The sequence below is a fragment of the Stegostoma tigrinum genome, chromosome 28, assembly GCF_030684315.1.
Source record: "Stegostoma tigrinum isolate sSteTig4 chromosome 28, sSteTig4.hap1, whole genome shotgun sequence".
NCBI classification, from domain to species: domain Eukaryota; kingdom Metazoa; phylum Chordata; class Chondrichthyes; order Orectolobiformes; family Stegostomatidae; genus Stegostoma; species Stegostoma tigrinum.
In genome coordinates this window covers 29,795,077-29,812,928 of record NC_081381.1, presented here as the reverse complement: position 1 = coordinate 29,812,928, position 17,852 = coordinate 29,795,077, and the positions used below count along the sequence as shown (strand labels likewise).

Below are 17,852 nucleotides of genomic sequence, written 5' to 3'. Positions count from 1 at the left end.
GATGAAAAACAACGAGCAATTCACCTGACAGCTGGTGGAGCCGCAGTTTTCTCAGTTATTAGGAGCCTAAAGTTCCTGAAGCAACAGATACTAAAAACTTTAAGGAGTTGACAGATTTATTATTATGATCCCTAGGCTCCTCTAATTCTGAGATGTTATTGGTTTTACTTGGCAATTCGGGAACCGGGGAAGCTTTGTTAGGATTTTTGACAAGGTAAAGACGCCTGGCAGAGGCATGTCACTTTGGATTAACCATTAATGAAATGCTGAGACACCGTTTGGTATGTGGGATTAATGATGTAACCATGCAAAAGCATCCACTATCTGAAGCCCAACTAGACTTCAATCGGGCACTACAACTGGCTTTGTCACTAGAAAATGAGGCAAGTGGAGTATATGAGTTACAGGGTATGCCAATGGAATTGGACATCCTCACTAGGCCAACTAAGCTTGGGGAACACAATTTGAATGAAAGCAATCGCAGAGTCTCACTTAGGAAATATCCTGAACAGAGGGACTTTAGGTCAACCCACACCAAAACGCCAAAATTGAGCCAAGCCTCAACCTAAAGGCATGATTTTTTTCAGTGATCGCAGAATCAGTCTTTAACAAAATTTGCTCTGGACTCCAGCCTGTATGTTTGTGCAAGACCTCGGCCAGGCTGAGAACCTATTGAAGGGAGCCCCTACAGAGTAAGTGTACAACTTTGGTTCCAGTCTCTATTGAGAAGCAGCTAGTTTACTTCCCACTCAATGTAGTGAAAGACTTGGGCCTGAACTTTCATGGGATGAAAATGGTTGAGAAAGATTCATCTAAATAGGTTCAACACTTTTTGGTCAGAAAATGGCTACCTGAGTGAAGTCCTAATTAAATGGCCAGATACTTTTCAAGAAGGTCTAGGGACTACCAAAGGAGTGAAGACAACCTTGCAGATTGACCAGGAAGCAATTCCACAATTCTACAAGGGCCATTTGCCTTCTGGGCAGAAGTAGAAGCAGAAGTCAGTAAGCTGGAAAGCGAAGGAGTCACCTAGCCAGTCCAGTTTGCAGAATGGGCAGCACCCATCATACCAATTAATGTCAGTAATTCTATGGTGGGTCTAGGCCCGAAACGTCAGCTTTTGTGCTTCTGAGATGCTGCTTGGCCTGCTGTGTTCATCCAGCCTCACATTTTATTATCTTGGAATTCTCCAGCATCTGCAGTTCCCATTATCTCGAATTCTATGGTTCTTTTCTTTAAGAAAAAATTAGCAGAATACTTACACATTTGAGCATAAGGTTACGACACAAACAACAATATGTTTATGACAAAATTGAACATAGCTTTATATATTGACACAGGGAATAATAATAAATAATAAGAAACACAGGCTTATTGTACAATTGAAAAAATAGCAGTGCATTGAATATCGGAGTTGGGACTGCTTGTTGCAGCTGTACAAGATGTTGGTGAGGCCCCATTTGAAGCACTCCTTGCAGTCTGGTTACACAGAAAGGAAATGATTAAACTAGAAAGAGTGCAGAAAAGATTTACAAGGATACTACTTGGACTGGAAGGCTTGAGTTATAAGGAGAGGTTGGATAGGCTGGGACTTTTTTCCCTGGAGCGTAGGAGACTGAGAGGTAGCCTTATAGAGGTCTATAAAATCATGAGAGGCATAGGTAAGGTAGATAGCCAACAGCTTTTCCCCAGGGTAGGGGAGTCTAAAACTAGAGGGCATAGGTTTAAGGTGAGAAGGGAGAGATACACAAGGGTCCAGAGTGGCATTTTTTCACACAAAGGGTGGTGAGTGTCTGGAACGTGATTCGAGCGGTAGTGATGGAAACAAGTACAATTTCTTCATTTTAAAGAAACTTTTAGACTTGTACATGGACAGGATGGGGATGGAGGGATATGAATGAAATGCAGACAAAAGGGACTTGTCTAATTGTGTGGCACAGGCATATTGGGCCAAAGGGCCTGTTTCCATGCTCTAGACCTCTATGATTCTATGAATCACTTGGGAAGCTCATCCAGTTTGATTGCCTTTGTGGGGATGTTAAACAAATGGTAAACAGCAGGTTCGCAGCAGGATAAATACCCAGCAGAGGATTTATATGAGAGGCAGCCCTTCATGAAGCTGCATATGAGCCATGCATATTCACAATTGCAGTTAGATAAGGATTCCCAGAAATATGCTGCAATTAATAGCCCAAGGAGTTTGTACCAATACACAAAACTGCCATTAGAGGTATTGTCAGCTTGAGCAATTTTCCAGCGGACGATGGAGAACATTTTACAAGGTCTATTCCAGATTGTCACTTATCTAGATGGTGAGCTAGTAACAGGGCAGATGAATGAGGGACACTTAGAGAGCTTGAAGTATAGTCCTTAAACATTTCTCCCAGGCAGGTGTACACTATAGAAGGGAAAAATCTGTGTTCCAGGCACACCAAGTGACCTACTTGGGTTACAGAGTCAACAAGACTGGGTTGGAAGATAAAGTGAGGGCAATCAAAGGTACCCTATCTACTATGTCTGTAGTGGAGCTTACGTCTTTCCTTGGGCCAGTGAATTATTGTGGAAAAGTTCATACATAACCTGGCTTCCATCCTGGCATCTTTGCATCAACTCTTAAAAAAGGGTCAGCCTTGCAAGTGCCAAGTCATAGCTTTCAGGGAAGTGAAGAAACTGCCATCATCCTCTAAGATACTGGCCCACTTTGATCCCAAGCAAGATCTGGTGTTGACGTGTGATGCCTCCCTGTGTGGCATTGGGATAGTAACAGCTCCTTGGTGGCCTATGGAGAGGAACGCTCCATAGTGTCTAGGGCTTCGCCTATTGCAGCGTGTAAATACACCCAGATAGAAAAAGAAGGTTTGGTGATCCTACCTGGAGTCAGGAAGCTCCTCAAATACATTCATGGAAGTAAAATTGTAATAATAATAGACAACAAACTCCTGCTAGGCCTACTTAAAGAAGACAAGGCAATGCAGCCTATTGCTTCAGTTGGATTTCAGCAGTGGGCTCTAGTACTAAGTGCATATGATTAATAATTGGAACACCATCCGGGAGGCCAAGTGGCAAATGTGGATGCATTGAGCAGATACACCACTGGTAGTGCTGCACTAGAAGAGTCCATAAATTTTCCAGACCCACTTCCGATCATAGCTGGCCATATCAGACTCTGGATGCAGAAAGATCTGGTCCTGGCAAAACCAAAAAAGCTGGCTTCAGGGGAAACCAAAAGGCCATCACAACCAGAACTGAAACCTTTCTGGATCCACAGAGACCAAATCATAGTAAACGACGGCATATTATTGTTGGGGCGGTGGAGGGGGGGTGCACGTTGGCAAGAGTGATAATTCCAAGCAAAGGTCACTGCCAGATACTGTCTGAACTCTACCAGGGTCATCCAGGGGACTCCAAAATGAAGATGCTGGTGAGAAGTTAAGTCTGGTGGCCAGGATTGGATGCAGACATAGCCGCGTTGGTGGGGCAGTGCCCAGAGTGCCAACAAGGACAAAAATTACCACCAGTAGCTCCCCACATTCATGGGAATGGCTGAGTAGACAACAGACTTGGTCACACATTGACTATGCAGGTCTTTCATGGGCTCAATGCTCTTAATCATTGTGGATGCCCACTCAAAGTGGCTGGATATACATAAGAGTTCATTTGTCAAACATGGGGGTGATGATAGAAAAGCTGCGCACATCTTTTGTAATACATGGGCTCCCAGATGTGTTGGTCACAGATAATGGGCCATCATTTACCAGAAGGGAATTTGAGTACTTCCCAAAGTCGAATGGTATTCAACATGTGAGGACAGGCCCATAACATCCATCATCCAATACTCTGGCAGGAACAGCGGTCTAAACTTTGATGGCCGGCTTAAAGAAGCAGCATACAGCTTCACCAGATACCAGACTGACCTGGCACAGATTTGATTGTAGGTCTCCCCGGATCTCGTGGGGAGGTTGAAATAGCATCAGGAACGCCAATGCCAGATACTACAATCTGCTAAGCAAAGGGACAGTTTACTTCAGGGGATGATGTTTGGTGTAGGAACCATGGGAATGGCCCTGCATGTGTAAGAGGCATGTCTGGCCCCTCAACAGCCTTTCTGTCTCTTCCTGAACCCATTGGTTCTCCCTCTTCGTCAAGCATTGAAGATGCCTCTGTACCTCAGATGGACACAGTGGATGTTGCCAACTTGATGGCTTTGCCACCTGAAGGAGAGAAAGAATTTCTTCTGAGAAGCTCTGGGTGCAAGAGTGAATTACTGAGCATCTATTAAAAGTGCAGTTGGAGGAACCTGACCAGTGCCAAAATGCCCCAGGAGGAGCTACAAAAAAAAAGAACCAGGCTATGTCCTCGGACTGATAGGGGGATGGATGTATGATCAGCCAAGTGGACATTATAAAACAAATTTCCTGATTGGACCAGATTAACAGATCCAATCAAGGAGCTCTGGCTGACAGATAAAAACTGGAGTGTCAGAGATGCTGTTCTGTCTGACAGCTAGCTCTAATGGAGCTGGTTCTGTGTCAAGGATTCTCCACATGTAAATAAAGGGTGACTTGGTGATGGGATACTGGCCTTTTGTGGAGTTATTTCAGTTTTTCTTTTCCTCAAAAAGTGCTACAAAACAGGACACAGAAGGCCATTTTCAATGTTTTGGACATTTAACACTCAACTGTTTCATTGTCAAATGCATTTATGCCATCTTTAGTGCTTGTAGAATAGTACTGATCTACATCAGTCAGTAAAATGGATCAAATTGTTGGATGTAATTACTCAAATGCATCAATTATAGTAGACTGCACTGTCAAAAGAACCAATACCTTTTAAAGATCTTGTCTGAAAAATCACGTGACCTTGTAATTTGACCAGTTGAGACTGTGACGATGAAGTGGCCTCTGTTAAATGCTCCCTGCTGGCCTTCAAACTAACAGTGGGCATCTGCACCGACACTGAGGCTGGAAACTGTGACACATAATCAAACATCATCAAAGATCCCTCCCATCTTGGTTTTAATCACTTCCAACCTCTTCCGAGGGGCAGAAGATACAAAAGTTCAAACACACATACCAACAGATTCAAGAAAAGCTTCTTCCCCGCTCTTCTGAACGGACCTCTCAAATTTCAAATTTAATGTTAGCTCATTCTTTGTGCACCGTCTCTGCAGCTGTAACATTGCATTCCTTGCTGTTCTATTACCCTTATGCACTTTGCATAGTATGATCTACCTGTACTGCTCACAAAACAAAACTTTTCACTGTACTTAGATATGTGACAAAAATAAATCAAATCAATTTAGATTTTTAAAAATGTGTGTTGGCAAGGGACTGAGAGGGAAGGAGATGCCAACCACTTATCTGAGCTTCTTGGCCATAGACCTCTGTCTGGACCTCCAGATAGAATCCCTCCAGATAGGTATATGAGGCCCAAAATGTCATTCAACTTACCCTGTATGACTGCAAGTACTGGGCAGATTTGGTAGCCAGGAATACAGAAACTCCCAGCATACAAAATCCTTGTTTTTAACCCAACCTGCTTTGGGAATACTTTGTACTGAGGCAGCAGAGATTTTTCCTTACGATATCTCTGTAATCGGCTTCTCCAGTGCTGGACTAATTATTGAGACTCCAAGTGTCAATCAGTTATTATTCCAGGGCTGACCATATGCCACATATTGAGAAAGGGTCATAATGAAATTGTAGAGCTACTAACTTCTTTTAACAATATAAATTCTTAGAAGTAACAATTGTACCAAAATACTGGAGCATACTGAACACTAAACAGTTATTCAGAAAAAGAGAGGTTAGTCTCAACTTAATAGAAAACCTGCTGGAAACCGAATAAAGAAAACATTAATGAATAAATTAAAGCCATACGTCAATGGGTTAACATCGACTTGCAAAGTGACGGTCATGTTTGAGTGTTTTAATTGAATCCTTTGAAGGAATCACCAGATGTGAAGGCAAAAGGAAAGCAGTGGATATGGCATATTTTGTTTCAATCACTTTTTTTCTCACCTTGGTGCATTTCATACTCGATTAACATATATCCAGTACAAGTTGTTGACATTTTTTTATTTGCAGTGTAATAATTGCTCTGGCTACAGCGTTATCTGCACACAATGTGCCGTCTACACTGCTAATGCATTTATGTTTCAGCCTATAGATGGCAGTGCTTGCTAAACTTTCTCCCTTCCCACCGCGTGGTCCCCTATTTGTTTCCAAAAGGATGTCTCTTCAACAAACAAGCAGCGCAGTCATCTTCGTTCGCAATAAAAAAAGTTTTAAATCGATAAACAGACGCTACGATCCTTCAGACCCAAGTTACTTTCCTAATCTTTTAATCATCCATTGCAGAGAGTATCTAAATAAATTGTCGACAGCCAATAATGTGCGGTATATCGATGGGGCGGTAGCAATCAATGTAAAGGGTTTATCGTTCGAGTGCTTTGTATCACCTGTCTTTATGAATGAGCTGCAGGGAGCCAGTCTCTGGAGAATTGCCGTCCATACAACACACATATATACAAATTACTGCCTGTAAAACGGAGGCCTGAATTCTACTGAGATTCACCAAAATGTCTTGTAAAAAATCTTCGAGGGGTTAGGAGAAATAAATATACATTCCCAGGTTGTCTCTCTTGCAATGTTGTCGCTGCCTTTGACAGGGATAGTTTCTGCTTTAAAACTTTCGGGGTGACGTCGGGGAAATACGCCTCATGTCCCATTCTACAGTTCATAATTTGCATGTCGTTGTTGAAATATTGTAAAACTTGTTCGTCGCTAATATTCTCATTGATACCATTAATTTAATATTCCCACCGTCCAGAGGCCAATCCTATGTGTGTGGAGGGGAGGGGGGGGGGGGGTTGCGGTCTGAAGGCGTTTTTGTTCTTCTGGAACTTGAGAACATAACAATATATTTACATAGAGCTAATGGGAACTGCGGATGCTGGAGAATCCGAAACAGCAAAGTGTGGGGCTGGGTGAACACAACGGGCCAAGCAGCATCTCAGGAGCACAAAAGCTGACGTTTCGGGCCTAGACTCTTAGATCACAAGATGGCCAGTACATTTACATAGCGCCTTTTGGTGTAGTCTACACAGGTGATAAAACTAGTCGTTGGCGCTTTCAAGAGGTCTTTATTCAGAGGCTGGGGGCACTTTTCCCGAACATCCTCCAAGATCAAAGGTACAGAAACATCCTCCTTCGCATTTAATTACATTACGTCAGGATTGTTTGACCAATGTCATTACAGTGCAGGTTATCGATCCAAAACCTATGCGCTGCAAATGTTGGAAATATGAAATCAAAACTAAAAATGTCACAACACTGTTGGTCAGACAGCTCTTTGGAGGAGTTGTGGGGAGGCGGGTGATGGACTGGAACAATCACGGCTTAGCTTTTGTGGTTTTGATCAGTACTAGGGTAGGTGTTTGCGGGGGTTGGTGGCGGGAACAGGGAACGATGGGTTTAAGGGAAGTATTTTACAAGAAATCGGCCAAGAGCAGGATTGAAGGTCAATGGGTTAGTGGGCAAACAAGATGCATCGATCAAAAGGACTGTAATGTGGAGATTGTGGTGTAGTGGTATTGTCGCTGGTGTAGTCCTCCATGAATAGGTTGATTTAAAAAATAAATTGATTTAAAAACGCAGCTAAACAGTCGGAAGGAGCAGTTGTGGGTTGTGGATGCTGAGAAAGGAGGTAGCTGAAACCTGGGAAGGAGACCAGTTGTCTTATCCTGACTCAGTTGCTCATTCTCGATGTTGAGACTGGGGTTCTAAGTACCATAGACACTGAGCTGTCTCCTCTACATAATTGGTTTCGACAAGAGACTGGATTGTAAGGTTACACATTGTGGTGAAAACACATTGTGCACGTGGTTTCATTCCCTCCGCACACTCCACTTCCAACACAACTCATGGCTATGTCCCCTCAATCCATGGACACTGAATCCTGGTACCTGCAAAACGACCTTGCAAGATGTCATTATGGTAGTGCAGTCACATTGCGAGGTACAGGGAGTTCCAGCGCACTTAAAGTCTTTGTGTTTGTCAAATGTAATTGGCACAATGGGCAACAATTAACACTCTTCCATTCTGCATTTTCGAATTTGGATGTAATATTAATGCATTTGAAGAATTGTGCTCAATCGGTTACAACACAAATGCAGTTGGCACAATGGACAGCAAATAACTCACGTCAATTATGTATTTTTGTTTTTTGATGTAATAATGAATTTGAAAAAATATTTTAATTAGTTTCACTATATCTTTACACACAGCCACAGGAGTCTCGGATTAAACTTGGAATCTGCCTCAACAAATTGAAAGCTAGTAACATAACTAAAAATCCGTCAGATTTAAAATAAATTCATTTCCCACAAATGTTAAGAATTGAAGCATCGCCTGTCCCAATTCAAAGCATATATCACAATATTTGGATATGCTAATCAGTGCATGTTTGATACAACCGGAATTTTACTTATAAAATAATTTGTCACGGAGAATCTCTATTTGATGGTTAAAATAAAGTCGGTGTCGTGATCAACCTTCGCAAAATTGTAAAACTTTGCAAGATGTTTGGAGGGAATACTCCGCCAGCCGCCTTTGTATGCAAATACATTGAGGGAAATATTATTATATTTATCCGCCGCAGGACCCGAGCGCGGCGATGATTTGCTAATTCGCTGGTATTCAAAAGAGATGGAAAAATCACACGCCGTTCCAAACAGCCCCCTCCCAGGGAAGGTGGTGAGAAAAACTGTGAAACTGCTGCGTCTCCGGAGGGAAACGCTCACCCTTTTCCCCCCACCACGTCCCCCTAACGGTTAGCCTGGAGAACTGACAATGGATTAATGGATGCAACTGGGCTGCAGGCTTGGGGGTGGTGAGCGCGTTCATTTGACCTCTGCTCCCCGGCCGCCTCCTTAAAGGGAAGGAAAGGCATCTGAGGGAACAGCTCAGCAGCCTCTCTGAGGTGTAGACGTCTTGAGAGCGCTTGTCATTCCCCAGAACGTGACACTCAGTGGTCAGTTTCATTTTGGGCGGATTATCATTTTACACATCAGCCAGGCTTCATTTTTTCTTCTGGGTCAGAGCTGGAAGGTGTATGAAGTGAGGGGAAGCGGGGTAGTTGGTGACGAGCCTCCCTGCCTGTGTTGTGCTGCAGTGAGGGAGAGCCACTAAAGCGGCTGTGTGAGTGGACGGCAGTGCTCCCAATGGGTTAACTGGATGCCGGCAGCCAGCAGAAAGCGAGGACACATTGCAAGCGACAGTGTTTTTACTGGCGGGAGACTGACTGACCAGAGCAGCAGCGGCCGCTCACCATGTGAAATCAACTGGACACTGAACACAAGGGACTAGCTGTGATCCAGACCCTCCAGAGACTTCACCTCCACTCTGAGACCATCATCTCCCACCCCCCCACCCCTTCCTCATCTCTGGGGGTGTTCTTTTCTTTTTGGACCTGAAAAGGATTCATCTGATGTCGCCTCTTCACCCACGTGTAAGGAGGGCTCGCTGCTGAACTGTGTCTCTTTATCCATCCCCCTCCCCCCCCCCCCGCATCAAAAAAAACAAAAACGCTCAGCTTGTTTCCGAGGCAGATTTGCTTGGAGGATGAGAGGCAGCAGGCTGGTCATCGTGACTGTCCTCCTTTGGCATCAGCTGGCCCTCTGCAGGCAGGCGGTGGCCAAGAGAGCGCTGCGGATAAACCAACGCACCGAGCCCTACAACAGCACCCTGCAGACCAACAGCGACGAGGTGAGTAAGTCCCAGGCGCCGCTCCCTCCTCCGGCTGCTTGGCGCTTACTTTCCTTTTCCTCTCCCGGGAGTTGCGGGGGTGGGGGGAACCGCTGATCCCATCGATGTCCCTATCCTCGGTGCTGGCTCCCCAGTTTCTCGATCAAAGACAGGCATAATTCCAGCTTCACAGAGGAAGAAATTAAGCAAATGCAAATACCAACTGGGTTTAGGTGTCAAACATAAACAACTCCCCCCGCCCCCGACCCTTTCTCTCAGCAAGTGCTCGACTGAGAGAAAGTACGGTGTGCGGTCCCCTGGCCGGAGAGGGTCTCGGTTATAAAGGACAACTGAGTGTCTATCTGACTTGATGGAGCTGCCCAATGATTAATCAGCAAGGCGAATGTAGGTTATTTTTGTCTTAGAGAGAACGGGGGAACAGAGAAAAATGCTTTGCCCCATTCGTCAGGGAAGTGCTGAAATCTACCTTTAGAGAAGCCTGACCCATGCACGTAGTCAAGCACAGTACGGTTAGCACAAGTTTAACAAAAGTGAAATCTGGTTGGACAAATATATTGGTTTGTTTCCCAAGGATGCAGCGAGAAACAAAGTGGAACTGGTGGATGTTCTGTGCTTGGATTTCAAAATGATAAGGTGCCTGCAGAAAAGATTAATAGTCAAAACAGGCTCTCCTGAATTTGGGGCTGATACATCAGCATGAATAGTGTCTTTATGAGCATACAGGGAGCGGAGAATAGAGATGTGAAGCATTTTCAAGCATACAGACTATGGAGTGCTGCAGGGATCAGTATTGAAGCTATTTAAAATCTTTATTAATGAAGAGATACAGAAAAATATATTCCCGTTTGCTGGGGATATGAAGCCAGGTGGTGATGCAAGCTGGGAAGAGGACTCAAAAGAGGCTGCAAAGCAATATAGATGGGTTACATGAGTAAGCTCCAAGGTGGCAGATAAAATACAACATGGAGAAGTGCGCAATGATTCATTTTTGTCATGAAAATAGCACAGCAGAATTTTATTTAAGAAGTCATGCCGGAGAGGGTAGTGGAGTCGGCCTCGTTAGGGTCATTTCAGCTGCTATTAGATAGGCATTTGAATGATGCTATAAGGTTGGAGGTGGAGGTTAGATAGACCTTAAGTTTAGGGTAAAAGTTCAGCACAACATCATGGGCTGAAGGGCCTGTACTGTGCTGTACAGTTCTATGTTCTATGAGCATCTGTGTACTTGTAGAAAGAATACGAAAAGTTAGTGCAGATGCAGCAAGCAATTGGGGAAGTAAGTGACATGTTAGTCTTTATTGCAAAGGGATTGGAGTACAGGAATAAGGGAGCTTTGCTGCATTTGTATATGGCTTTGGTGAGACCACACCTGGAGAATTGTGTGCAGTTTTTGTCTCTTTTTAAGGAAAGATATACTTGCACTAGAGGAAGTTCAGCAAAGATCAGTTAGATTGGTCTCTGGGATGACAGCTTTACCCCGTGATGAGAAGCTGATTAAAATTTGGGAAAAAGAACTGGGTCCATATTCTCTGGAGTTTATAAGAACAGGAGGTGATCTCAGCAAAACCAGACTATAAACAAGCTTGAAAGGGTGGATGCTAAGACTTTATTTCCCCTCAGTAGATAATCTAAAACTGAGAACATCGTCTCGTGGTAAGGGGTCAATCATTTCAGATTGAAATGAAGAGAAAATTCACTTCTGGAGTTGTGCCTCTGCTGCATTCCCAATCCCTGAGGGTTCTGGATCCTCTATAGTTGAATACATTTATGGCCGAAATAGACAGATTCTTGCTGTGTCGGAGAACGAGGGATATGGGGAGCTGGTGGTAAGGTGGAGTTGAAGCTCAAGATAAGCCTTAGTTGGACTGAATGGTGGAAGAAGCTCAACAAACTGTATGTTCTTTCTTATTTCTTCAATTATTGTAAGGGCTAGAAAGGTAAGGAGTAGACATTGACTGCAGTGGATCTGAACATCAAAAGTTGCTTATGACAGCTGGCTCAGCCAGTGCTGCCTGGGTCAGAATTCCCTTTGCAATGTTCTTGTGCCACTTTCAGGGATGTGGATGCTTTGTCGTGTTTCAAAAGGTACTGGATGGTAACTTTTTTGCAGGGTATGAAAGCAGGAACATAGGTTTCCTTTCTAAAATACAATCTTCAATATGCAAAATTACAAATCTTTGAGATACATCAATACTGTGTAGCTTCTTTTAATAATAGCATGATTTTGAAGATGTTAAACTGCTTGAGGCATGTAATCTGGACGCACCTACATTCTGTTAAGTGACAGTTTTACATGAGAGAGGGCCATGGCATTTTTACTCATTGGGAATAAAGGGATTGATTTTCTCCTTGTTTCCCTGAGTGATGAACTGTAAGCTGTCTAGTCCAGATTGCCTCGGACCACATCATTTCTGGATTTGAGGCTTTTCTGCATTATAGAATCATATTAGAATGCCTGACCACAAACATTTGAACTGGTCATATGTCTAAATATTTATATAAAACATAAATTGGTGATAAAACATTATAAAGAGCCAGTAAAAGCTGTTTTATTCATCCAGATACAGCTTCTGCTGTACGTTTCCTTTCCCAACTTGTACTAACCTGATACAAGCAAGTTGTATGGCTCTGCCCAAAATGTTTCCAGTCAGCATGTGGTTCCGAATCATATATTTCCACACAGGCAGAAGCAGCCGTTCGAACAGAAAAAAAAATCAGGAATTTCAAACCTAAGTGAGTTTTATCACAAACCACCTACACTTATATTGTCTTCAAACATTTACGCTGGTTCAGAATTCACTTCCATCTGAACCAGGTCCCATCCGCAAAACTGACTCACTCCTAAATCATAATTGCAGGATTTCAGTGAGTGTATTTGTCAGGGCAGGCATGTTTGAAATAGATTTCTCATCCAGAAATTATTAATTTACTGAGGAACTGACTAGTTCATACCAGCAAAAGTATTAAATGGTTAATTACAGCACTTTTTAAGTCATTCTCAGTGATTTAAAGTCAGGTTTCTCACGGGTGGGGGGTGGATTAATTTAAAATGTTAGTCTTCTGTGATAAAACCATTTTCATTTGGATTAATGAAACTATAACATGCATTTATATTTTAAGGCAGTAAACCCTCCCAAGTCTTTCTGCAGGATTGTTATCAAACAAAATCTGACTCTCAGTTACATAAGGAGATATTTTTCAGAGGTTGAAGAGATAAATTTTACGGCATGTTTTCTCAGAAAGAAAAGTTTTGGAGAGGTGTTGGGAAGGAATTCCAGAGCTTAGGCTCTGAGCAACCAGGAGCACAGCCATTAAAGAATTTGAAAAGAATGAGAATTCTAAAAATGAGGCTGTGAATAATAGCAAGCCAATATAACTCAGTGAAAATGGGACAATGGATGAATGGAGCTTAGAATCCCCACAGTGTGGAAGCAAGTCATTCAGCCTGTTGAGTCCACACAGTGTCTCTGAAGAGCATCCCATCCAGACACACCCCCTACCCTATCCCTGTAACCCTACATTTCCTGCAGCTAACCCACCTAGCCTGCACATCTCTGGACTGTGGGAGGAAACCAGAGGGAACCCATACAGACACAGGGAGAATGTGCAGTCTCCACGCAGACAGCCACCCAAGGGTGGATTTGAACCTGGGACCTTAGCGCTCTGAGGCAGCAATGCTAACCACTGAGCCACCCCAACTTGGTGTGGTTTAGGAAGTGGGAAACGTATTTTAAGAATGGTGGATGATGGGAGGCCAGTCAGGAGATCATTGAGATAATCAAACCCAGAAGTGACAAAGTCATGGATGAGAGTGCTCACCAGATGAGCTGAGACAGATGTGGGGTCGGGTGATGTTGCACAGGTCGGAATAGGCAGTGTCAGTATTGGTGGAGATATGAAGTCAGAAATATATCTCTGAATCAAATGAAGGTTGCGAACCATGATGCTGCCTCATGGTGCTGCCAGGTAGGGGCCTGGAATCAGAAGCAGCGAAGGGGGTTTTGTGGCAGGTTATCATTCTTGAATGCATCAAGGAATATTTTTAATGGAAAGTGAAAGGAACAGGTACAGCCACAAGCACCATTGTGCTTACACTGGCAGATGGTCAGTGTAGTGGCTCAGTGGTTAGCAATGCTGTCTCACAGCGCTAGGAGCCTGGGCTTGATTCCAACCTCAGGTCACTGTCTGTGTGGAGTTTGCATGTTCTCCCCATGTCTATGTGGATTTCATCCCACAGTCCAAAGATAGGCAGACTGGCATGCTGAATTTTCTATGGTGGCCAGGGATATGTAGGCTAGGTGGGTTAGCCATGGGAAGTGTAAGGATAGGGGGGTGAGATGCTCTTCAGAGGGTAGATGTGGACTCGATGGGCTGAATGGCCTGCTTCTACACGGAAGGGATTCTATCCATGAAGAAAGATTTTACATTTGTCGCAATAGAAAATAATAATACCTTGACGTACACCCCAACCAGCAAGATGTGAAGCATACTGAGGGGCGGGGAGTTGAGTGGGCAGTGGAGTTGAAGACTGAGGGTAAGCTACTCTAAGGCTAGCTACTGTTTCAAATTCTTGGTCCTTTGTCAGGCACTGATGGAACCCCACCCCCACGTCCAACCCCCAACGAAGCCCCAGAGGCCTAGTTGCAGCCCCCAGTTGTGTTCTCTTTTCAGGCTTCCCATGTAGTAAGTCATCTGCCTGCCACTGGGTGAATACCAGCAATGATGAGATGATTGGGTGATAATGGCACTGGAAGGTTGTTCCCACTGCTTTTCTGCACTGGACTTAATTGGGACAGAGACAGCAAGGGGGAAGGCGGCAGAGTCCACTGCACCAAATTCGCAACGTAAAAGGCATTAGTTCTCACCCGCTGGGGCAATTACCCATTGACACAAAGCAGAAACTCTATTCCAAAGATTGCAATTGGTAATAATTTCCTAAAGCTATGGGGAATACCAAATAAGGGGTTTTGATTGGCATTGATTGAAGGATGACATTTGAAGAACCTCTCGATTTGTCACCTTGAAGACCAGTTCAGAGATGACAGTGGGAAGACAAAACCCCAAATCCAGTGAAAAGCAGAACAACACAAATCTTCTCTCACATAGTGACTTATCTATTGAGGAGCAAATAAATAGACAGGCCACGCAATATCATGCTTCTGAGAAGACATCCTTCCATAGAAAAGTAACTCCAGGACAAAGCATTTGATCAGTTACTGGATCACACTAGCTTCTGGGGCTATTTGGAATTTCACAACGAAGCAAAGCAACACAGATACAGAGCTCACAATAATTTTAGATCAGGAGTTTTTAGCATTTTTACTTTGTATCTATTTCAGAATTACAGAATTGTTCTGGTAAATACGGAGGCAATTTGGCCTATCATTTCTGGACAGTCTTTCTGAACATTTTGACATCATGCAAATTACTGCTTTTTCCATGTAACCCTTTCCATTTAAATAATCATCCAATGTCTTTTTAAATAGCTCATCGAACCTGCCTTCAATACCTTCTAAGCTGCTTATTCCAGGCCCTAACTACTTGCTGTGTGAATGAAAAAGAATTCTGTTTAAAATCAGATTAAATTACGGGGGCAGTATTTCCAAGCATGTCTCTGAGGAACATTCACTTCCCTGAATTCAGATAAAACCAAGGCACAGATCAGTTTGACTGGTTTCTTACCCTGGAGCCTTAGAGGAGTTGGGATGTGGAGCAATCCTGGAGGAAACAAGGCAAGACAATGGGTTCCTGTTTGTGTGATTGAGTGTCCTCCAACTTGAGTGGAAGCTTGTGTTGCCTACCTCTCTTCAGATCAGACAGTCTATTGTGCCTTGGTAGCAAACCACAAAAGACTAATTTAGCCTTTTAAAAAAAATGTTAGCCAGCTCCTGGGTCTGGGAATTTTCTCCATTCTCCAACAGCCACCTGTAGGTGTTCAGGCCTTTGGTCAGGCCTAATCTCTGACTTCAGTTCTCAAGGCAAGGCTCTTTCTGACCCTGGGCCTACGTGGAAGACGTTCTACACCAAAATTTGAATGCTGTTTTGGAGATGGAGAGATTTAGCTGCACCGTTTTGTCCAGCATTAGGGCAAAGAGCTGTGAAGGAAATCAGAAAATGGTGATTTAAACTAACAGTGGCACAGAGGTAAACCAAGCTTTATAACATACAATTCACTTGACCACTCTCCACCCTTCTCACAGTTCCACTGGTCTCTTGGAATGTAAAGAATTTCTTGGCAGGGGGTAATGGGTTGGGATGACAAAGTACTGTCAAATGGTACTGTAAATATTAATAGTCCAGTCATCACATGTCCTTCAGCAACAGCATGTTGTTTCAAACCATATCATTAAGTGAGGAGTTTGCACGTAATGTGAATCACATGTTCATGGAGCTCCTTTGTTTCAATGACCTTGTAAGAAAAGAAGAATCTGGAAATAAATCCTGTTTTTATCTACTTTTTTGACAAAGCGAAGCTGACATTTACAGATGTATTGCCAAACAGAATTAGATAAAGCTTGTAACTTTAGAACCATCCAGAGCAGCATTTATGCACGCTAACCATTCTCAACATGCTGCCACAGCTAAACCATGTGGCTGCAGGATGATAATTCATATAAACAACTGCAGATTATGTTTTTATGATAACCATAACACCTGAACATTTAAGAACCTGGTATTTATATCTAAGACTTTAGACTGACTTGTTTCCAAGAAATGAGCATAGTATCGCTCTATCTTTTGTTTTGGTTTCAAGTCTAAGATAGCCGACTATTACTCATCACATCTTTCTGAAATCCCCTATAGCCAGTGGACCTCTCTGTCTCTTCTGCTTTAGTGAATAATGCTGCTCTGCTGGCTCAGTAACTTGCTCATGTGGTTCTATGCCTGGCCTGGTGCCAAATGGTTGACCATCTTTCGGTTTGGCATTTAAGACAATTTGTGGCTTGACCCAGGTCACTTATTGGGTGGATGAGGCATTTTAGCAAGCATTTCTTCTGGAAGAAACTCTCATGTGTTTCCAGCTGTTTACAGATGAGCCCAATGAGATTATTTTGCTGATCTGCTGTATTTCCGTTGTCTGGTTTATCACTTGTGCACAGATTCTTTGTTCTCCATCTACTCCATGCTTTTACCACTTTGTAAGTCACATCTGTGAGGTACGCAGTGATGATCTTGGAGACCTTGGTGTAAGTATGTCTTGAAGTATGCTCTCGTATCTAGCTAGGAATTGGCAATGTTGCTTCATAATGTCCATTGTGAATCCAGGGATTATTCTGCTGGCTTTGTGCATCTCATTGTAGATGCTCATTGCTGTTGTAGGCTGCTGTGCAGAGATGTCATGAGCCAAGACTCAAGAGTGCAACAATCTGTCTCCTCTGTGTTAGCTTCCTACTCTTTCTTCTGACTGGAATAACCATGGCACATTGAACTATTTTCTAATAAACATGTACTGATTGGAAATTAGGAATTCACATGACATTGATATGGTAAATTAGGAAAAATTGTTTCCACCACTTGATGAGTCATTAACTGGACCATTTAAAGTGATCATCAGTAAAATGTTGGTAACTTGCCAATCATTGGATACTTTCTTCCTTCGTAATAACCCCTAAGTTCCCTATGACTCAAGTTTTGTTTCATGTGGTAAGACCACTTGAAAGGAGATCGGTTGAGGTGGATCGCCTAATTTGTGTTCACTGTCAAGTCCACATAGATGACAAAGGAGTTAATGAGGCAGGTTTGAGAACAAGATACAGATTCCTGTTTTTAATTACTTATCCATTAAGTACAAATTTGTTTCGAACATTGTTCTGTGAATGACATTGTTCTTTGTTGAACTTACATTGCCCCCTAAGTGTGCTGTTGTTCCCAGAACTTGACATTTGAATAGACAACCATTCAACCTCTAACACTGAACATCAAAATGGGATTGACATAGAACAAAATCTTTTGCAGGAGCAGGAAAAATGGAGGGTGCTTTATCTAGATTACTTCAGTAACTGGTGTCTTCACCAGGCAGTGTTTGAGCTTTAACTAGCTTTTTCTGATTAATGGATGTTTTAAATTAAGGCTGTTATCAGCATT

General features: G+C 43.1%; 1 protein-coding gene across 3 annotated transcripts in view; it reads left to right on the top strand.

Moving 5' to 3' along the window:
- The first annotated feature begins 8,750 nt into the window (after positions 1–8,750).
- c1qtnf12 (C1q and TNF related 12) overlaps positions 8,751–17,852 on the top strand; it is an 82,189-nt gene continuing 73,087 nt past the window's right edge. For all 3 annotated transcript variants that reach the window (XM_048561870.2, XM_048561869.2, XM_048561868.2), the window contains exon 1: positions 8,751–9,767. In XM_048561870.2, coding sequence (XP_048417827.1) covers positions 9,624–9,767 — 144 coding nt within the window. In that variant the 5' untranslated portion in view covers positions 8,751–9,623. The remainder of the gene's footprint in view (positions 9,768–17,852) is intronic.